At 49.0% G+C, this 13678-nt stretch overlaps 1 protein-coding gene across 1 annotated transcript; it reads right to left on the reverse strand.

Moving 5' to 3' along the window:
• Positions 1-703: 703 nt before the first annotated feature.
• upf2 (UPF2 regulator of nonsense mediated mRNA decay) lies at positions 704-13164 on the reverse strand. The gene is given in 29 exon segments (XM_062559277.1): positions 704-2254; positions 4282-4402; positions 4494-4635; positions 5171-5344; positions 5600-5698; positions 5777-5881; positions 5966-6102; positions 6763-6946; positions 7082-7357; positions 7582-7971; positions 8071-8187; positions 8271-8384; positions 8473-8581; positions 8889-8974; positions 9071-9174; positions 9259-9318; positions 9321-9456; positions 9532-9609; positions 9611-9723; positions 9815-9975; positions 10154-10196; positions 10199-10231; positions 10234-10326; positions 10329-10413; positions 10416-10610; positions 10612-10673; positions 10676-10935; positions 11229-11591; positions 13061-13164. Coding segments are annotated over 29 exon segments (3882 nt in total). The 5' UTR covers positions 13093-13164; the 3' UTR covers positions 704-2244.
• Positions 13165-13678: the final 514 nt, after the last annotated feature.

Consider the following 13678-nt stretch of genomic DNA (forward strand, 5'->3'; position numbering starts at 1 on the left):
GCTTAGCTTAGCATAAAAACCGGAGAGTCAATAATAATAATAATAATAATAATAAAGGGGTATAACCTCTGGGAAAGTGACTAACGCATCGCGTTGCGTGTTTGCTTCACCTTTGACTCTCTCAGTGCAGCGTGAACCTGGTTTGAGCACATTCCTCACTGTCATCTTCAGGTGTGTCCATCCGGTATCATCTGCATAGGCCCATGATTCCATGGGGTGGGGGTGGAGGGGGAGGTGGGCTGGTAAAGCAGGGTCAGGAAGCCACGGGGTTATATGACCTTTGAACCCGCTGGTTTTTTTTCTTCTTCACCCCGGACCATCGGGAGCTAATGAGCCGACGAGTGTCTTTGTATCCAGATGTGAGATCCAGCTGCTTCTACAGTCAGCGCATCGTTTCACACACACAAAGGAACCGGTAACAGTTAAACGCTATATTTAGAATGCAGACACACCTTGAAACCTTCATCCTCAGAGCGTTTCTGCTTGACTTCCGCCTCGTGGTTTTTTTGTTGTCATTTAATTGGTGTTAATTGTGTGGTTTGTCTTTGTAAATGTTACAGCAAGAAGAACCCGTTTGTGTCCCTGAAGACAGGCAGGAAGCTGGGACCTATTTAGGTTTGCTCGCCCTGCAATTAAGACCTGGACCAACAAGCACCCCCCCCCCCCCCCCTCCCTCCCAAAGAACACGCAAACCACACGCAACCTCATTCCTGAAGAAACAGCAACGACCTTCAAACATTTATTGTACAGATTGTGTACCATGACTCCCTGACGGAATGGATTTCACTACAAATGACAAAAAGAGCCATGCAGCCGAGAACATGAATCCATCGCTCACATAAAACAACCAGGCTGAACTACTTCTTCTTCTTCTTCTTCTTCTTCCACCACAAAGCAAAACGAATGTTGTCGAATCAGCGCTGAGATGCTCCTGGTTCTGAGAGGAGGGAAAACTCAGCAGGACAGAAGTGGAAAGGCGTCGGTACGTGGACGCCGCGCTAACGGCTCCCCCCGCTTACAGCCTTTGTGCTAAGCTACGCTAACAGCAGCTTCACATGTTCACAGTGCAGATGATTAGTAGCGTCTTTGCACTGGAGGCTAAATGATTATTAATTGTAGCTACATCTCAAAATGTACAGCATTTATCGGAATAAACTCTTTATTTTACAGATGTTCATTTTGTAAAAGCGCTTATCAATTGTAGGCGAGATCCTGGAAAATAATATACATATTTTTTATGAATGTAAGGAAAATGTTTTAATTATTGATTATTTTCTCGATTCATATTCATTCATATTTATAAACGGTAAAAATGAAAAGAATTGAAATTCACGGCTCAAAAACCCCAAATATTTTGGACGGACTACGACATCAAACAGAAGCTACAGAAGTCTGGAATGTGCCTTTAAATGTTGTGAATCTTCTCAGATCAGCGTCGGTTTTCCTCAACAATTGGAGCCAAATGAGTTTTTTTTCTTTACAGCAACTAAAACAAAGTGTTACCAAATTATAACGACCCAAAAATGAGGATTAATATCCTCAATATAACCAGCCGACCACTCGAGTCTCGCACCATCGGCCCACGTTTCAGAAACAGGCGTCGCCTTGACGACCGAGTGCAGATGTTTCCTTCAAGAATCAAACAACCCCAAAAAGAGGAGAACGTCCCTCACTTTCCTCCTGAAGAACTTCTATCCACTTGCTGCTTTTCGAGCGTCCGTTTTCTTCTTCTTTTTCTTGCACCCGGTGTGGAGCGCGGGGGTGTGTGGTGGGGTGGGGGGGTGAGGTGAGGTGAGGTGGGGGGGGGTGGGGGGGGTCCTGTCCCGACACCGCCGCTTCCGGTCGCCGCGCTGCTGCCACGCGGCTTTTCTAGTTCCGATCCAGACCGATGTGGATTTCTTTTCATTTTACTTGCCAAAAAAAAGGAGGGAGGTCATCTTTCTCGATCCCCCCCCCCTCACACATACACACACACACCTTGTGACCTCTGACCCTTTAGGTTTAGTCCCCGTTGAGGCTTGGCGGCCTTTCGGCAGGGAGAGGACGGTGTGATCCGGTCCAGGGTTTCCTTTCAGTCCCGGCGGGGTGTGGGGGGGCCTTTAGGGGGGAGGGGGGGCGTCTGGAGGACTCGTTCCCTCTTCAGACCGGCTTCCCCTCCGATCTCTCTCTCGCTCGCTCTCTCTCTCCCTCTTTCTTGCTTGTTCAATCGCTCGCTCGTCCGATCACCCCGGAGCGGGACTCCCGTCAGCGTCTCCTGGGGACAGAGCAAGACATTTACTGTAGACGGGGGGAGCCGACGGGGGACACCGGGGGGGGGGGGGGGAGGCAGGGAGGCCCCGGCAAGTCCCGCCTCCCCCTGTGGCTATTTCTTCTTTATTTTCTTTAGGAAAAAAACAAAAAAAGGGAAAGAGTTAAATAATGAATTTGTCCTGACTTAATTTAAAGGATGATGGAATGAGGACAGTGGGACCAGGATGGGTTCTTCTTTCCTTCTGATCTCCTTCTTTCTCCTCAGGGGGAGTCCATAGGAGTCACAGTTCCAGTTCATGTTTTACTTGAAAACAAGTGAAACAAAGTGCTGGAGCAGAAGAATCATCAGGTTTTAATCTACACAACCTGCTGCCACACAATATTAGTTTATGATGAAATTACAACTCACCATAACAAACGTCCTGTTTAGCACATTAGGCTAGTGGTGCCTTTCTGCCTCTTGTGGCAAAAATTGGTATAACAACAACAACTACAACATGAACATGTGACATAAAAAATAAAAACAACCCGTCTTCACAGATTTCCTGGCAAATAAAAAGATTCGCTGGATGACATCAAGAAAGACATCATCATGTAAGTTAGCTCGATAGCTAGCATGCTAGCTATCGAGCTAACGGCCGTGTTGGTGACGTTCCGCGAGGTCAAAGTTCATCGAGCGGTTTCACACAAATCTAAATAGCTGAGTTACCTCTCCGATTAAAAATAATTTGTGTAATTCATGACACGTTAATATGCTAATTAGTAAATATGAGCCGGACGAATGAACTCGGTCACGTAGACGCCGACGTGTTCAGAACCAACTGTCGAAAACAGGAAATGGAGCGAAATGAAATAATCCAGACAATAAAAAACCTGATGAAACCTTTTGTTTTCATTTTGAATATTTTAATCTGGATATTTTCACTTGTAATGTTTCCTTTTTGTTACCTTTCTATAATGTTTAATAGTATAGTATTAAATAAACATGACATGTATTTATATAAATACCACTCACAAAATGTCTCACAATATTAATTAACTTGCTAAAACAGTGTGTAAATTTTGTTTAAATGAATTTGACTGACAATCTGAATAAATTAAAACACTTGAGAGGCCATTGAGGAATCCATGTTCTGATATGAATTTATATTTTGTTTTCATCTTTAGGACTTAATATTTAAGGTTATATTAAAGGTTTTTAACCCAAATTCCTTTTTATACGTTAAAACGAAGACATGAATCTTGAGGTTCCATGTAGGTTTGCCTGGGACTACTTTCAGAGGCGGATGGAGGATTTTGGGGGGGGGGGGGGTGGTGGAGATGAAGGAACAACAGTTAGGCTCTTTGATGTGTTTTTTAATGGAGCTCAGGCTTTGTTACACACACAACACTTGTTATAAACGTTTTATTACTCAAGCCAAATCACACATTTCACGCTGTGCGCCCTTTTCCTGCCTGTCCTCCCTTTCTGCTCCTTTATTATCCTCCACAAATAAAAATAAAATAGACCAATTTGTCTTAAAAACGCTCAGTACATGAGAAAAACAAGAGAAAAGAAGCGGTTCTTGTTGTGCCGTCGTTCCACTTTACAGAAGCAAAAAAGATACACAAGGTGTTGTTGATGTTTACAAAGACTAAACTTCAAGTAATCTTTATTTTCCAAATGTATCCAGAGCTTTAAAAAACAACAACAACAACAACTGAAAACCAGAGTCAGTTAAAAGTGCAAATACAAACAGGAGCTCCTCAAAAATCCTCATTTCTGTCTGTGTGTTTTCTAACCAGCTCGTCTTTCCTGTCTCGCCTCTCCTGTCTGTCTCTTTGCCTCTTTGCCTCTTTGCCTCTTTGCCTCCTCGCTCCGTTCACAGAGACGCCGGCGAGGCGGAGAGAGCGAGGGGGAGAGTCGGCGCAAACAGTCGCCCAATCCCGCACGCTTCGCTTGTATTTGGTTTTGTTTTTGTTGTGTTTTGTTTGTTTGTTTGTTTGTTTGTTTGGCGCCGGGGCCCGGCCGCTCCAGCGAGCGCGTCTCACCTTCCCCCGGTCTTGAAGATGAGGTCGGCGTTGGGGGCGCCTTTCGGGTGCTGGTAGCGAGGCCGGCGCTCCCGGTTGGTGTTGGCCGGAGCCGGGCGCTGCGCGAGGGACTGCAGCATCTCTGCAACACCAAAAAGGGGGAGGAGCCTTAACCGCGAGGCGATGAAGACAACAGAGCATGTGACCGGCGTGCAAACGTTAGAACGTCGTACCCTGGTAGTCCTCCTGCTCCTGCCTCTCGTTGATGTCCAGCGTGAGCTTCTTCATCTTCATGCGCTCCTCCTGCTCGGCCTGCTGCTGGTTGAAGTGGTTCGCCGCCAGGTGGGACGAGAGGGGCACGTTCAGGATCTTGTACTGTGGGCCACACACACACACACACACACACACACACACACACACACACACACACACGTTGGTTTCACATGATCAGGGACAAAGTAGAAGATGCTTTTGAAAAGGTGCTGGATTTGTTTCACTGGCTCCATTCTGAATGCCCGCGCTAAGCTAAGCGCTAACAGCATGGTGAGCTGAGGCCCTGTTTGTTTACAAGGGGGGGGGGGGGGGGGGGGGGGGGAGAGTCATTTCCTCCCCCACACAAAGATGCTCTGTGTTCTCCCTGAAAAAGAGAGTGAGGCCGAGCGCTTAAAGCACAAGCTGGACACACCCTGCTGCAGCACAAGAGCCCGTCTCTGCCCTCAAACCACACATTCCACCACACACACACACACACACACACACACACACACACACACACACACACACACACACACAGAGTCAATGTTGTTCCTGGGCTCAGTGGGATTGTGTGTGAGAAGCAGTGAACGTAAATATCCAAAAGTGTGCTAGGCCTCCTGTTCCCTTTGGGGGGGGGTTGGGGGGGGCACGTTACCTGCTGCTTGTTGCCCTTGCGTGTCAGCATGACAAACTGCATGGTGTCGGAGGCGTCGGCCTCGTCCTCGCCGATGCACGGCTCCCTGGAGCCGCCCTTCTTCAGCTGGCTCTTCAGCTGCAGCGGGATGGCCACGTCCAGCTGGTGCACCTTCACCGTCTCGCCGCTGCGCTGCTGCCCCCCCCCAACAAGGAAAACACACAGGTTTCACCTCCAGGGCACTGTGGCCATTTGTGGAAATGTTCTTGTGCTTCTGTTATTAGCGCTTTTCTAACTAAACAGGCAGGAAATTAAAAATACTAAGAATACAAAGTAAATAAACACAGTAGATATTTTCCCTGCATTCTGCTGCAAATTTAGTAAATCAAAGTGCATAATAATCAAGAGTGACTTACAGGTTCTGATTAAACTAAAGTGACGTTGACGTACCTGCAGGTTCTCCAGCATCATCTTATCCAGAGCCTGGATGAAGTCCTCGTCCTCGGCGCACGCCACGTGCTTCAGCCCGCCGCCGCGGATGGTGACCTCCTGGACACATCAAAGGAAGCGTTACGCCGGCACGCAGGCTTCTCGACAGGAAGCCGCGCGCCGGCGTAACGCTCTCACGTTGTTCTCCTCGTCCGTCTCATTCTCTTTGTTGGAGTCGGTCAGGTAGTCGGTGTTCTCTTCTTCCTCTTCCTCGCGCTCCTCTTCTTCGTTCTCGGACCCCTCCTGTGTAAAAGCAGCCATGAGAGGAGCCCCTCACCACGGCCTCGGGTAACAAGACGAGCGCCGTCGCCATGGCGACACACTCACGTCCTCCTCCTGCTCGTTCATCTCGCTCTCGTTGCCCGACTGCTCTTCGGTCTCAGCGCCGCCCTCCTCGTCATCGTCGCCATCGTCGTCCTCCTCGCTCAAGGCGCTGGAGCGACCGTCCCTCCCCATGGCCAGACCTTCAGGGACAACAAAGAGAGGGGGGGGTGAGCCTTTGGGATTCAGAATATCTACTTTTACTTCTTGTGCATCACTTTAAATGAGCCGTGGAATCCATTCAAACCCTTTAGATGGCGTTTCGTAGCTGAGTTTCACCCTCGGGGAGCAGCTCCTGATCTCATTCTTCTTCTTACACTCGCAGAACGTTTCGGGTTTTAAAAACCAGCAGAGCCGGTGTCCCTCACAGTTCTTTCCTTCTTCCTCCTCTCACGCCCTGCTCTGTTATTTCACGTCTTTCATTCCTGAAAACGAAGGCTGAATTCCAGCACATCGAGCCACAGAAGGCTTTTAAAACAAATGATTCATGTGATTCATTGATCATCCGAGTGGTTGAAAATGAATATTTTTTGGCCCTTGTTTTCGTTGAGTCACTAAAATCAAAGCTTTGAAATCAAAGGGGGGGGGGGGAGGTGGGGGTGGGGGGGCGCGTGTTCGGTGTGCGTCTCCACGAGCCACACAACCCGTCTGACGGATGGAGCGAGCGTGACGCGGCGGGACCGTCCTCCCACGCAGCGAAGGAATGCCGCTTGACCGGGACGACAGAGAGAGACTCGACACTCGCATCCGCCCCCGGTGACCCCCCCCCCCCCCCCCCCACCCACATCCCCCCCCCGCCTTACCTAGTTTGACGAGCACCTCCCTCTCCAGCTCGGTGACCTGCTTGGTGGCGTCCTCCAGGGAGCAGCTGAGCCTCATCTTGGGCCGCAGCAGCTCCAGCGTGTCGCTGATCATGTAGTCGATGTCGATGGGGAACGGATGATCTTTGGTCCAAACCTCCGTGCTCTTCTTCCACCAGATGTACCGCTGCAGAGACACCACCACGGCCCGTTAGCCCGACTCATCGTCTGCTCACGCACACCAGCACACACACACCAGCACACACACCACACACACACACACACACCAACACACACACACACACACACACACACGACCCACCTGGAAGTAGAAGAGGAAGCAGTCCAGCTTCCTCTTGCTGGAGCCGCGGTCAAAGTACTGGCCGCAGGTGTCGAGCAGAGTGCAGACCAGGCGGATGCGGAACAGGTGCTCGGGGGGGTCCAGGGCGCTGGGGCTGCCGTCCTGGTTGATCCCGAAGGAGATGAAGGAGAAGAGGGTGCGGAAGATGACGGCGGACTCCACCATGCGGTAGTTGTACAGCTCGCCCAGGAACTTGGCGCTGCTGATGCGCCGCTGGTTGAACTTGGGCTGGTTGACCTTTTTTTGGGGGAGGGGGGGGTGGGTGGGGGGTTTCAATAACAAATATAATAAATGCTTTATGCAGCAGATCATATTATTATTGAATATTTGTTTGTTTTCTCATTATCAGCATCACTGGTCAACGTTTCCTTTCTGGTGGATTTGTAACATTTAATTGATGAATAGTTGCTGCTGCGGCTCCTGATGTGGTTGCAGATCTTTTTATTCTTCGCTCTCCTCACCTCCATGCCCAGCCGGATGTCCTCCAGGACTCCGTCCACGCAGTGGATGCCCACGTCCTCCTGGTAGGCCACCAGGCCGGCCAGCAGGTTGGCCACGCAGTGGATGCTGTTGTACTTGACGTTCCAGATGTTGACCATGCAGCAGATCAGGTAGCTCTTGACCTCGGGGTCCTGCCAGGGCAGCTTGCGCATCTGCCTCAGCACCTTCTCCGTGGTGACCTTGGACAGGTCCTTGTAGAGCAGCTTGCGGATGTACTCCTGCAGCGGCGGCCTCTTCTTCCTCACCGTCTTCTCCATGGGGGGGGGGTTGCAGTAGTAGTAGGCGTTCTCCACCATGGTCACGTAGCGGGCGTCCAGATGCTGGGCCTGCTTTTTACGCATCATTTGCTCCTGCGAGACGCAGCGAGGGGAAAAAAATACAAAAAAACATCAGCCGTTGACCTCAACCCGGTTTGGAGGTTCTGTCCGCTGAGTCTCGGCTCGACTAACCAGCAGGACGCTGGTCCGCAGGTGAGAGTCGGGGGATCTGAAGAGGAAGCGGCCGCTGGTCTCCAGCAGCGTGCACGCCATCTCTATGTGGTGGTGGGTGAAGTCGGACAGCAGCATCTGTCGGGGAACACGCACATTTCACTGTTATCGTCACTTTATCCGCATGGAGGAGCTCGGAAACAACAGAACAAAGCCGTCACCTTGAGACAATGCAGCGTGTCGGTTTTGGAGAACATCTTGAACTTGGCCAGTTCCCCGATGAATCTGACGGTTTTGTTTTTGGTCTCGATGTTGATCTGGTCCTTCTTCCGGATCTACAGCACAAACATCAGCACGACTGAATTACGCGGGGATCATAACGCGGTCTGGTTTGTCAGTTCAGTTTCAGAGCAGAAGACCTACGTGAAACCTGAAGTCTCCCTTCAGCATGGAGCACAGGTCCTCGGCCACGTCCGACATGCACGGGTGAAGAGTCGCCACCAGGCGAGAGTAGAAGGGCAGAAGGTCCAACCTGCAAACCGGCAGAGACACAAATATGACCCGGGATGGCGGCGCCCCCTGGTGGTGTTTGAGTCAACTCAAACATTCCCTCTTTCAGCTGTGGTCCTTTCCATCGTTGGACCAAACGTAGCCGCTAAATGCTCCGCTCTGTTGACCATCTGACCTGCGTCTGTCTGTCTGGACTTAAAACAACGAGCTGAAAGAGCTTCAAATGCTCCTCAGAGCCGAAGGAAGCTCTGCAGCGCCGTTCGATCCATTGTTAAGGAAACAATATTGATTAGTCCAGCCATCTCCACGCTGAGGGCCAGCAGCCTTACCTCTGCCTGGGCACGGTGAAGAGGGCTCGGACCAGCTTCCTCCTGTTGGACTTGGTGTTCATGTTCATGCAGAAGTCCATGGCAGCCTGCAGGAGTCAAAGATAGAAGCTCATCACACCGGACTTCATCATCAAGCAGAATATAACTTGTACACATGTGCACTGCGGCTTGTTCCTCGGCACCTTGTCGATGAGGTCTCTGTTGACGCAGTTGGGGAGCTGCTGGATGAAGGCGTCCACGATCAGCTTCAAGTGGGACCCGGTGTTGGCCTCTTCGTCCTCTTGTTCTGGAAGACAAAGAGTTCATATTTCACGCTGGGCTAAGCTGCGCAAGGAAAGGACGCGCTGCAGTGACCGAGGCCTTTGTCCACCTTGCTCGTCCAGCAGCTTCTTGGCCAGCTCTTCGCTCTCCGCCTCGTCCGGTCCCTCAGTTCCAGAGGTTCGTCCGCGATGTCCAGAGCCTCCAGCTCAAGCTCTAGCTCCTCTGGGTGGTGGGGTGGGGGTGGTGGAGGTGCCCGCCGCGTCCTTCCGTCTTTGCCATCTGAACCGGACAGCGACAGCAGGGCGGTCTCAACAACAACACAACAACAACAGCGGCGAAAGCTAAAGACTCTCTGGTCATATGCGCGCCACATCAAACGCACCTTGGCGTCGTCCTTGTCTTTGCCCTGGCCGCTCTTCTCGTTGTCCTTGAAGAGGATGGCGGGGACGAAGGCCTTCAGGGTCCACCAAGTTCTCGTAGAAGTTGCGGGCGTCCTCATCCTCCCAGATCCCGCCCTCCAGGTCGTACTCTCCGGGCTTGCCGGGGGTGAAGATGTCGATGCCGGGGCCGTGCTCTGGGCGGGCGGAGACAAGGCGGCGTTACGCGTACAGTGAAAAAAAGCAAACGGGTCACATTGTCAGGAGGAGGACTGATTGGACACACACCCTCCTGCACGGTCTTGTCCTGAGGCAACTCGGGCATGTTCTCGTCCAGCAGGTCCGCCAGAGACTGGGTGTTGGCCAGCAGCTTCTGGTACGAGGTGGCGAACTCCTCGTACTGCTTGTGTCGGTCCTCGCTCAGCTCCCCTTTGGAGTGCAAGATGCGCCTGGAGAAACAAACAAACAAAGTGAGCGGGGGCGGGAACCTCTCGGCCTACGCGACGGTCGGCAACGACTGGGGGGTTCAGGTCCCAAACACTGGGTACGCAGCTGGAGACATGAGATAATGAACTAGTTGGTGAACATGAGTTTACAGATGATTACGACCCCTCCTCTCCGGGCCACGCACCTGTTCTGCTCTCGGTGTTCTGCAGCTCGCGGTGGTCTTCTTCAGGTGCTTGGTGAGCGAGGTGAAGTACTCCGCAGGAGGTTCTGGAAGGGCTGCTGTTTCTCTGTGCTGATGATCTCGCTGGGAGGGAAGCCCAGGCCGAACTTCTCGGCGGCCAGTTTGACCTTGCGGGCAGCAGGCCGGCGATGTCGTCCCCGCAGTGCTTGCAGAAGCTGATCACCACCGACACGTGGGTGTGCGTCTCCCGGTCGGGATCCCGATGATGCTCTTCAGCTGCTCGTAGATCAGAGACAGGCCCTCCTTGTCGGTGAAGAGGCCGACGATGGTGAGCTCGGCGATGAAGCGCAGGTCGGTGCGCAGCTTGCTCACGTTGGGCGACTTGTCCTCCTTCCTGGCCTCGAAGTGCTTCTTCCACGCCTGCAGCAGCAACGGGGCGAACTCGGTGTACCGCTGGGTGGAAGAGGGAGCACAGGTGGACGGCGCAGCCCACGTCGGAGATCTTCAGCTTGGCCTCACGACGGAGCTCACGGCCTCGCCGATGTACTTGCTGAGGTTCAGAGAGCCGAAGTCGTGGGAGAGCGAGTCCCGCTGCTGCTCGGTAAGCGTGCGCAGCTTCTTCACAAAGGCCGTGTTCTTTTTGAGGCTGGAGTCCAGGCGGCTGAAGAAGGCCTCCTCGGGCCGACCCTCCTGGGCGTTCTGGTTCTTGCTGCGGAGCTCCTTCCTGCTCTGATTGCGCTCCCAGGCCTCCTGGTGCAGCTGATGTCCCTCCTCCTTTTCCCTGCAGAGGAGACGTACAAATGATCAGTAAGCGCATCACTTCTTCTTATGTTCTGATACCAACAAGCTGTCCAACAAGAAATGGACACTAAAGGTAAAAATCATGCAATACGGATTTTCCTGTTTTTCTCCTTTTTGGACTTTTTGTTCTCCCTCATGGTTCTATTCTGCACATGTTTCTTAAATTAAACAGGCTATGAAGGTGTTACATCAACCGGAAGGATATTGTGGATATTACATCATTTATGGCTTATCCAGATATTGATCATCATGTAAGAGTTCACCAGCACTTACTTCAGGAGAGCCGCCTCCTCTTCACGTTGTCTCCTGGCCTCCTCCTCTTGAAGCTTCTTCTCCTCCTCCTCCTGCTGTCTCTTATCCTCCTCCTCTTTCTTCTTCTGCTCTTCCTCCGCTTTCTGCTTCTCCTCCTCTTTCTTTCTCCGCTCTTTTTCCTCCTTTTTTTTCTTCTCCTCCTCCAGGCGCTTCCTCTTCTCCTCCTTGCCCCCGTCTTTTTTGCCGCTCATCTTGGCCTCGTCTTTCGCTTTGTCTCGTGCGGACGCTGGTCTTCTCTCACCATCTCTGTCCTTCTCCTTGCTGCTGAAGGTGCAAACGTCTTTCTCGTCCATGTTTACTGAGCGCTTGCGTTCAGCAGGCATACTGCGGAAAGACCACAAAGACGGCTTGTTCATGAAGGTCTTCCAACCATCTGCATTGGTACATATTCGGTCTTTTGCACAACAGAAAATATATTTAAACGTATTTTCAAATTGTCTTAATTCTTGCTAATTGCCTTTTATCTTTTAGTTTGATATAAAAAGAGCTTAAACTTCAACCGACATCTATTACGGCACAAGGAAATGAAGCAGCACTCTTTTCCTGCAGCAGATGGAATTTTCTTTATGTATCTTCAGTTTTAACCCTACAAAATAAATTGTGATAAATGATCTCATGGTTCAAAGGAATTTATTTGGCCAAGAAAATAGAATGCGTGTGATTAAAACATTTATGTTTACTACAAAAATGTAATTATCATTAAAATGTCATGTATTCATTTCTCTCTTTTTGGAAACGGGTAAATATTGTACATTTTTCCTTTCCTTTACCTGTCTGATATATTTATTTTTTGAGGAAAGCATGCTCTTCTATCACATGTAAAAGACATTGTTTCCCCACATGTGTTTAATGTTGAATGTTTAAGATGAACTCAAGGCTTATGTGTGACTTGAGAATTTTATATATTGTAAGATCAAATAACAAATAAGAAAGCCCTTTTGATCAGCTGACCTTTTAGAGAAACCTGGTTCTCAAAAAACAGAAAGGCTGCAATATATATATATATATATATATATATATATATATATATATATATATATATATATATATATATATATATATATATATGTGTGTGGGTTATATTTAAACTAGTTAGCAGTATTTAAAAGTTTATAAACAAACATCTATAGCTGTAAAATGCAAATTAAATATCAATGCAGATATAATTTTTCAGATATATTTTACTGCACAATACATACTGTTTAAATAAGTTACTTGCATAATAACTTAACTATTTTAAATACAGGGCTTCTACTATTAGTATAGTATTTTCAGTGTGATTTGAGTAATTTTACTGAAGCAAAGCACTGGATTGCGCCTGACAGTTAGCAAACTGGGCAGAATTGGAAAAATAATATTAAGTCAAAAGTAAACGACCGAACTCTCCAGCCGCCAACACCTGTAACGTTATCGTTCGACAGTTAGCCACCTAGCTTAGCTGCATAACATTGGCTAGGAAGGTAGCGTTAACGTCTTTAATGTTCATGATTTGGCTGAAAATTGGTTAAATGTTCACCTCAAGGGTGACAATCCGTTTCATGGCTTAGTTAATATGCTTTAAGGTTTTAAATGTGGATGGAAATTACAAATTAAAAACACAAAGCTAGCGCTAGCATTGCTAAAGCCATTAGCCACTTGAATGCACGATGTAAACAAACGTTTTGACAGCGTTAAATTGACAGCTAGCGTGTGTTTAGTCCTCATCGTGTAAGCTTTACATAACATACACACAAATTTCATGGTCAGCTTTTCTTATGTGCGTGCAAATGTCACTATAATATGAAAATGTTTACCTGCTAATTGTAGCATAACAAACATCGGTCATTAGCGTTGGTTTCCGTGTGAACGTCAGCAGGACCTCCTAATGTTGGTTCTACAAATTTTGCCTTATTGAAAATATCGAAATTAAGATACACTAAGTTTTAATTTAGTAGAAGAGTACTTTTAGACAATGATCTTTCATACCATTGCATTATTATCCAACCCATATTCAAAAATATATATATCGTATTTTAAAATCAGATTACAACTGTATGACATTAACAGGCAATGTTTGGGGCAGCTGCGCAGGGAAGAGGGCTGCTCGCTGGCCACCAGAGGGCAGTACGAATTAAAACAGGGAAACACAAGCGAGTCTCTGTGAGAAGGTTTCAAAGAAGCTCGCAGGTTTCCCTCCTCAGGGAACTTGAGTATTTTTAAACACACAATCTTTCCTCTCATTGGCTCATCTGGAAGTTCCCCTCTGCACAGACAGCCTGTGTGTGTGAACAAGGCAGATACTGTTAATACACTGCACTATTAATGACCCACACACACCCTTCTTTTATGCTGTCTTTACAATAAATAGAACCACACTAACATTCCTTGTTTCCGTAGAACGAGTACCTGACTCACTACTAGAGTTCAACTCA

The sequence above is a fragment of the Pungitius pungitius genome, chromosome 2 (assembly GCF_949316345.1).
Source record: "Pungitius pungitius chromosome 2, fPunPun2.1, whole genome shotgun sequence".
In the NCBI taxonomy this organism is placed as follows: Eukaryota; Metazoa; Chordata; class Actinopteri; order Perciformes; family Gasterosteidae; genus Pungitius; species Pungitius pungitius.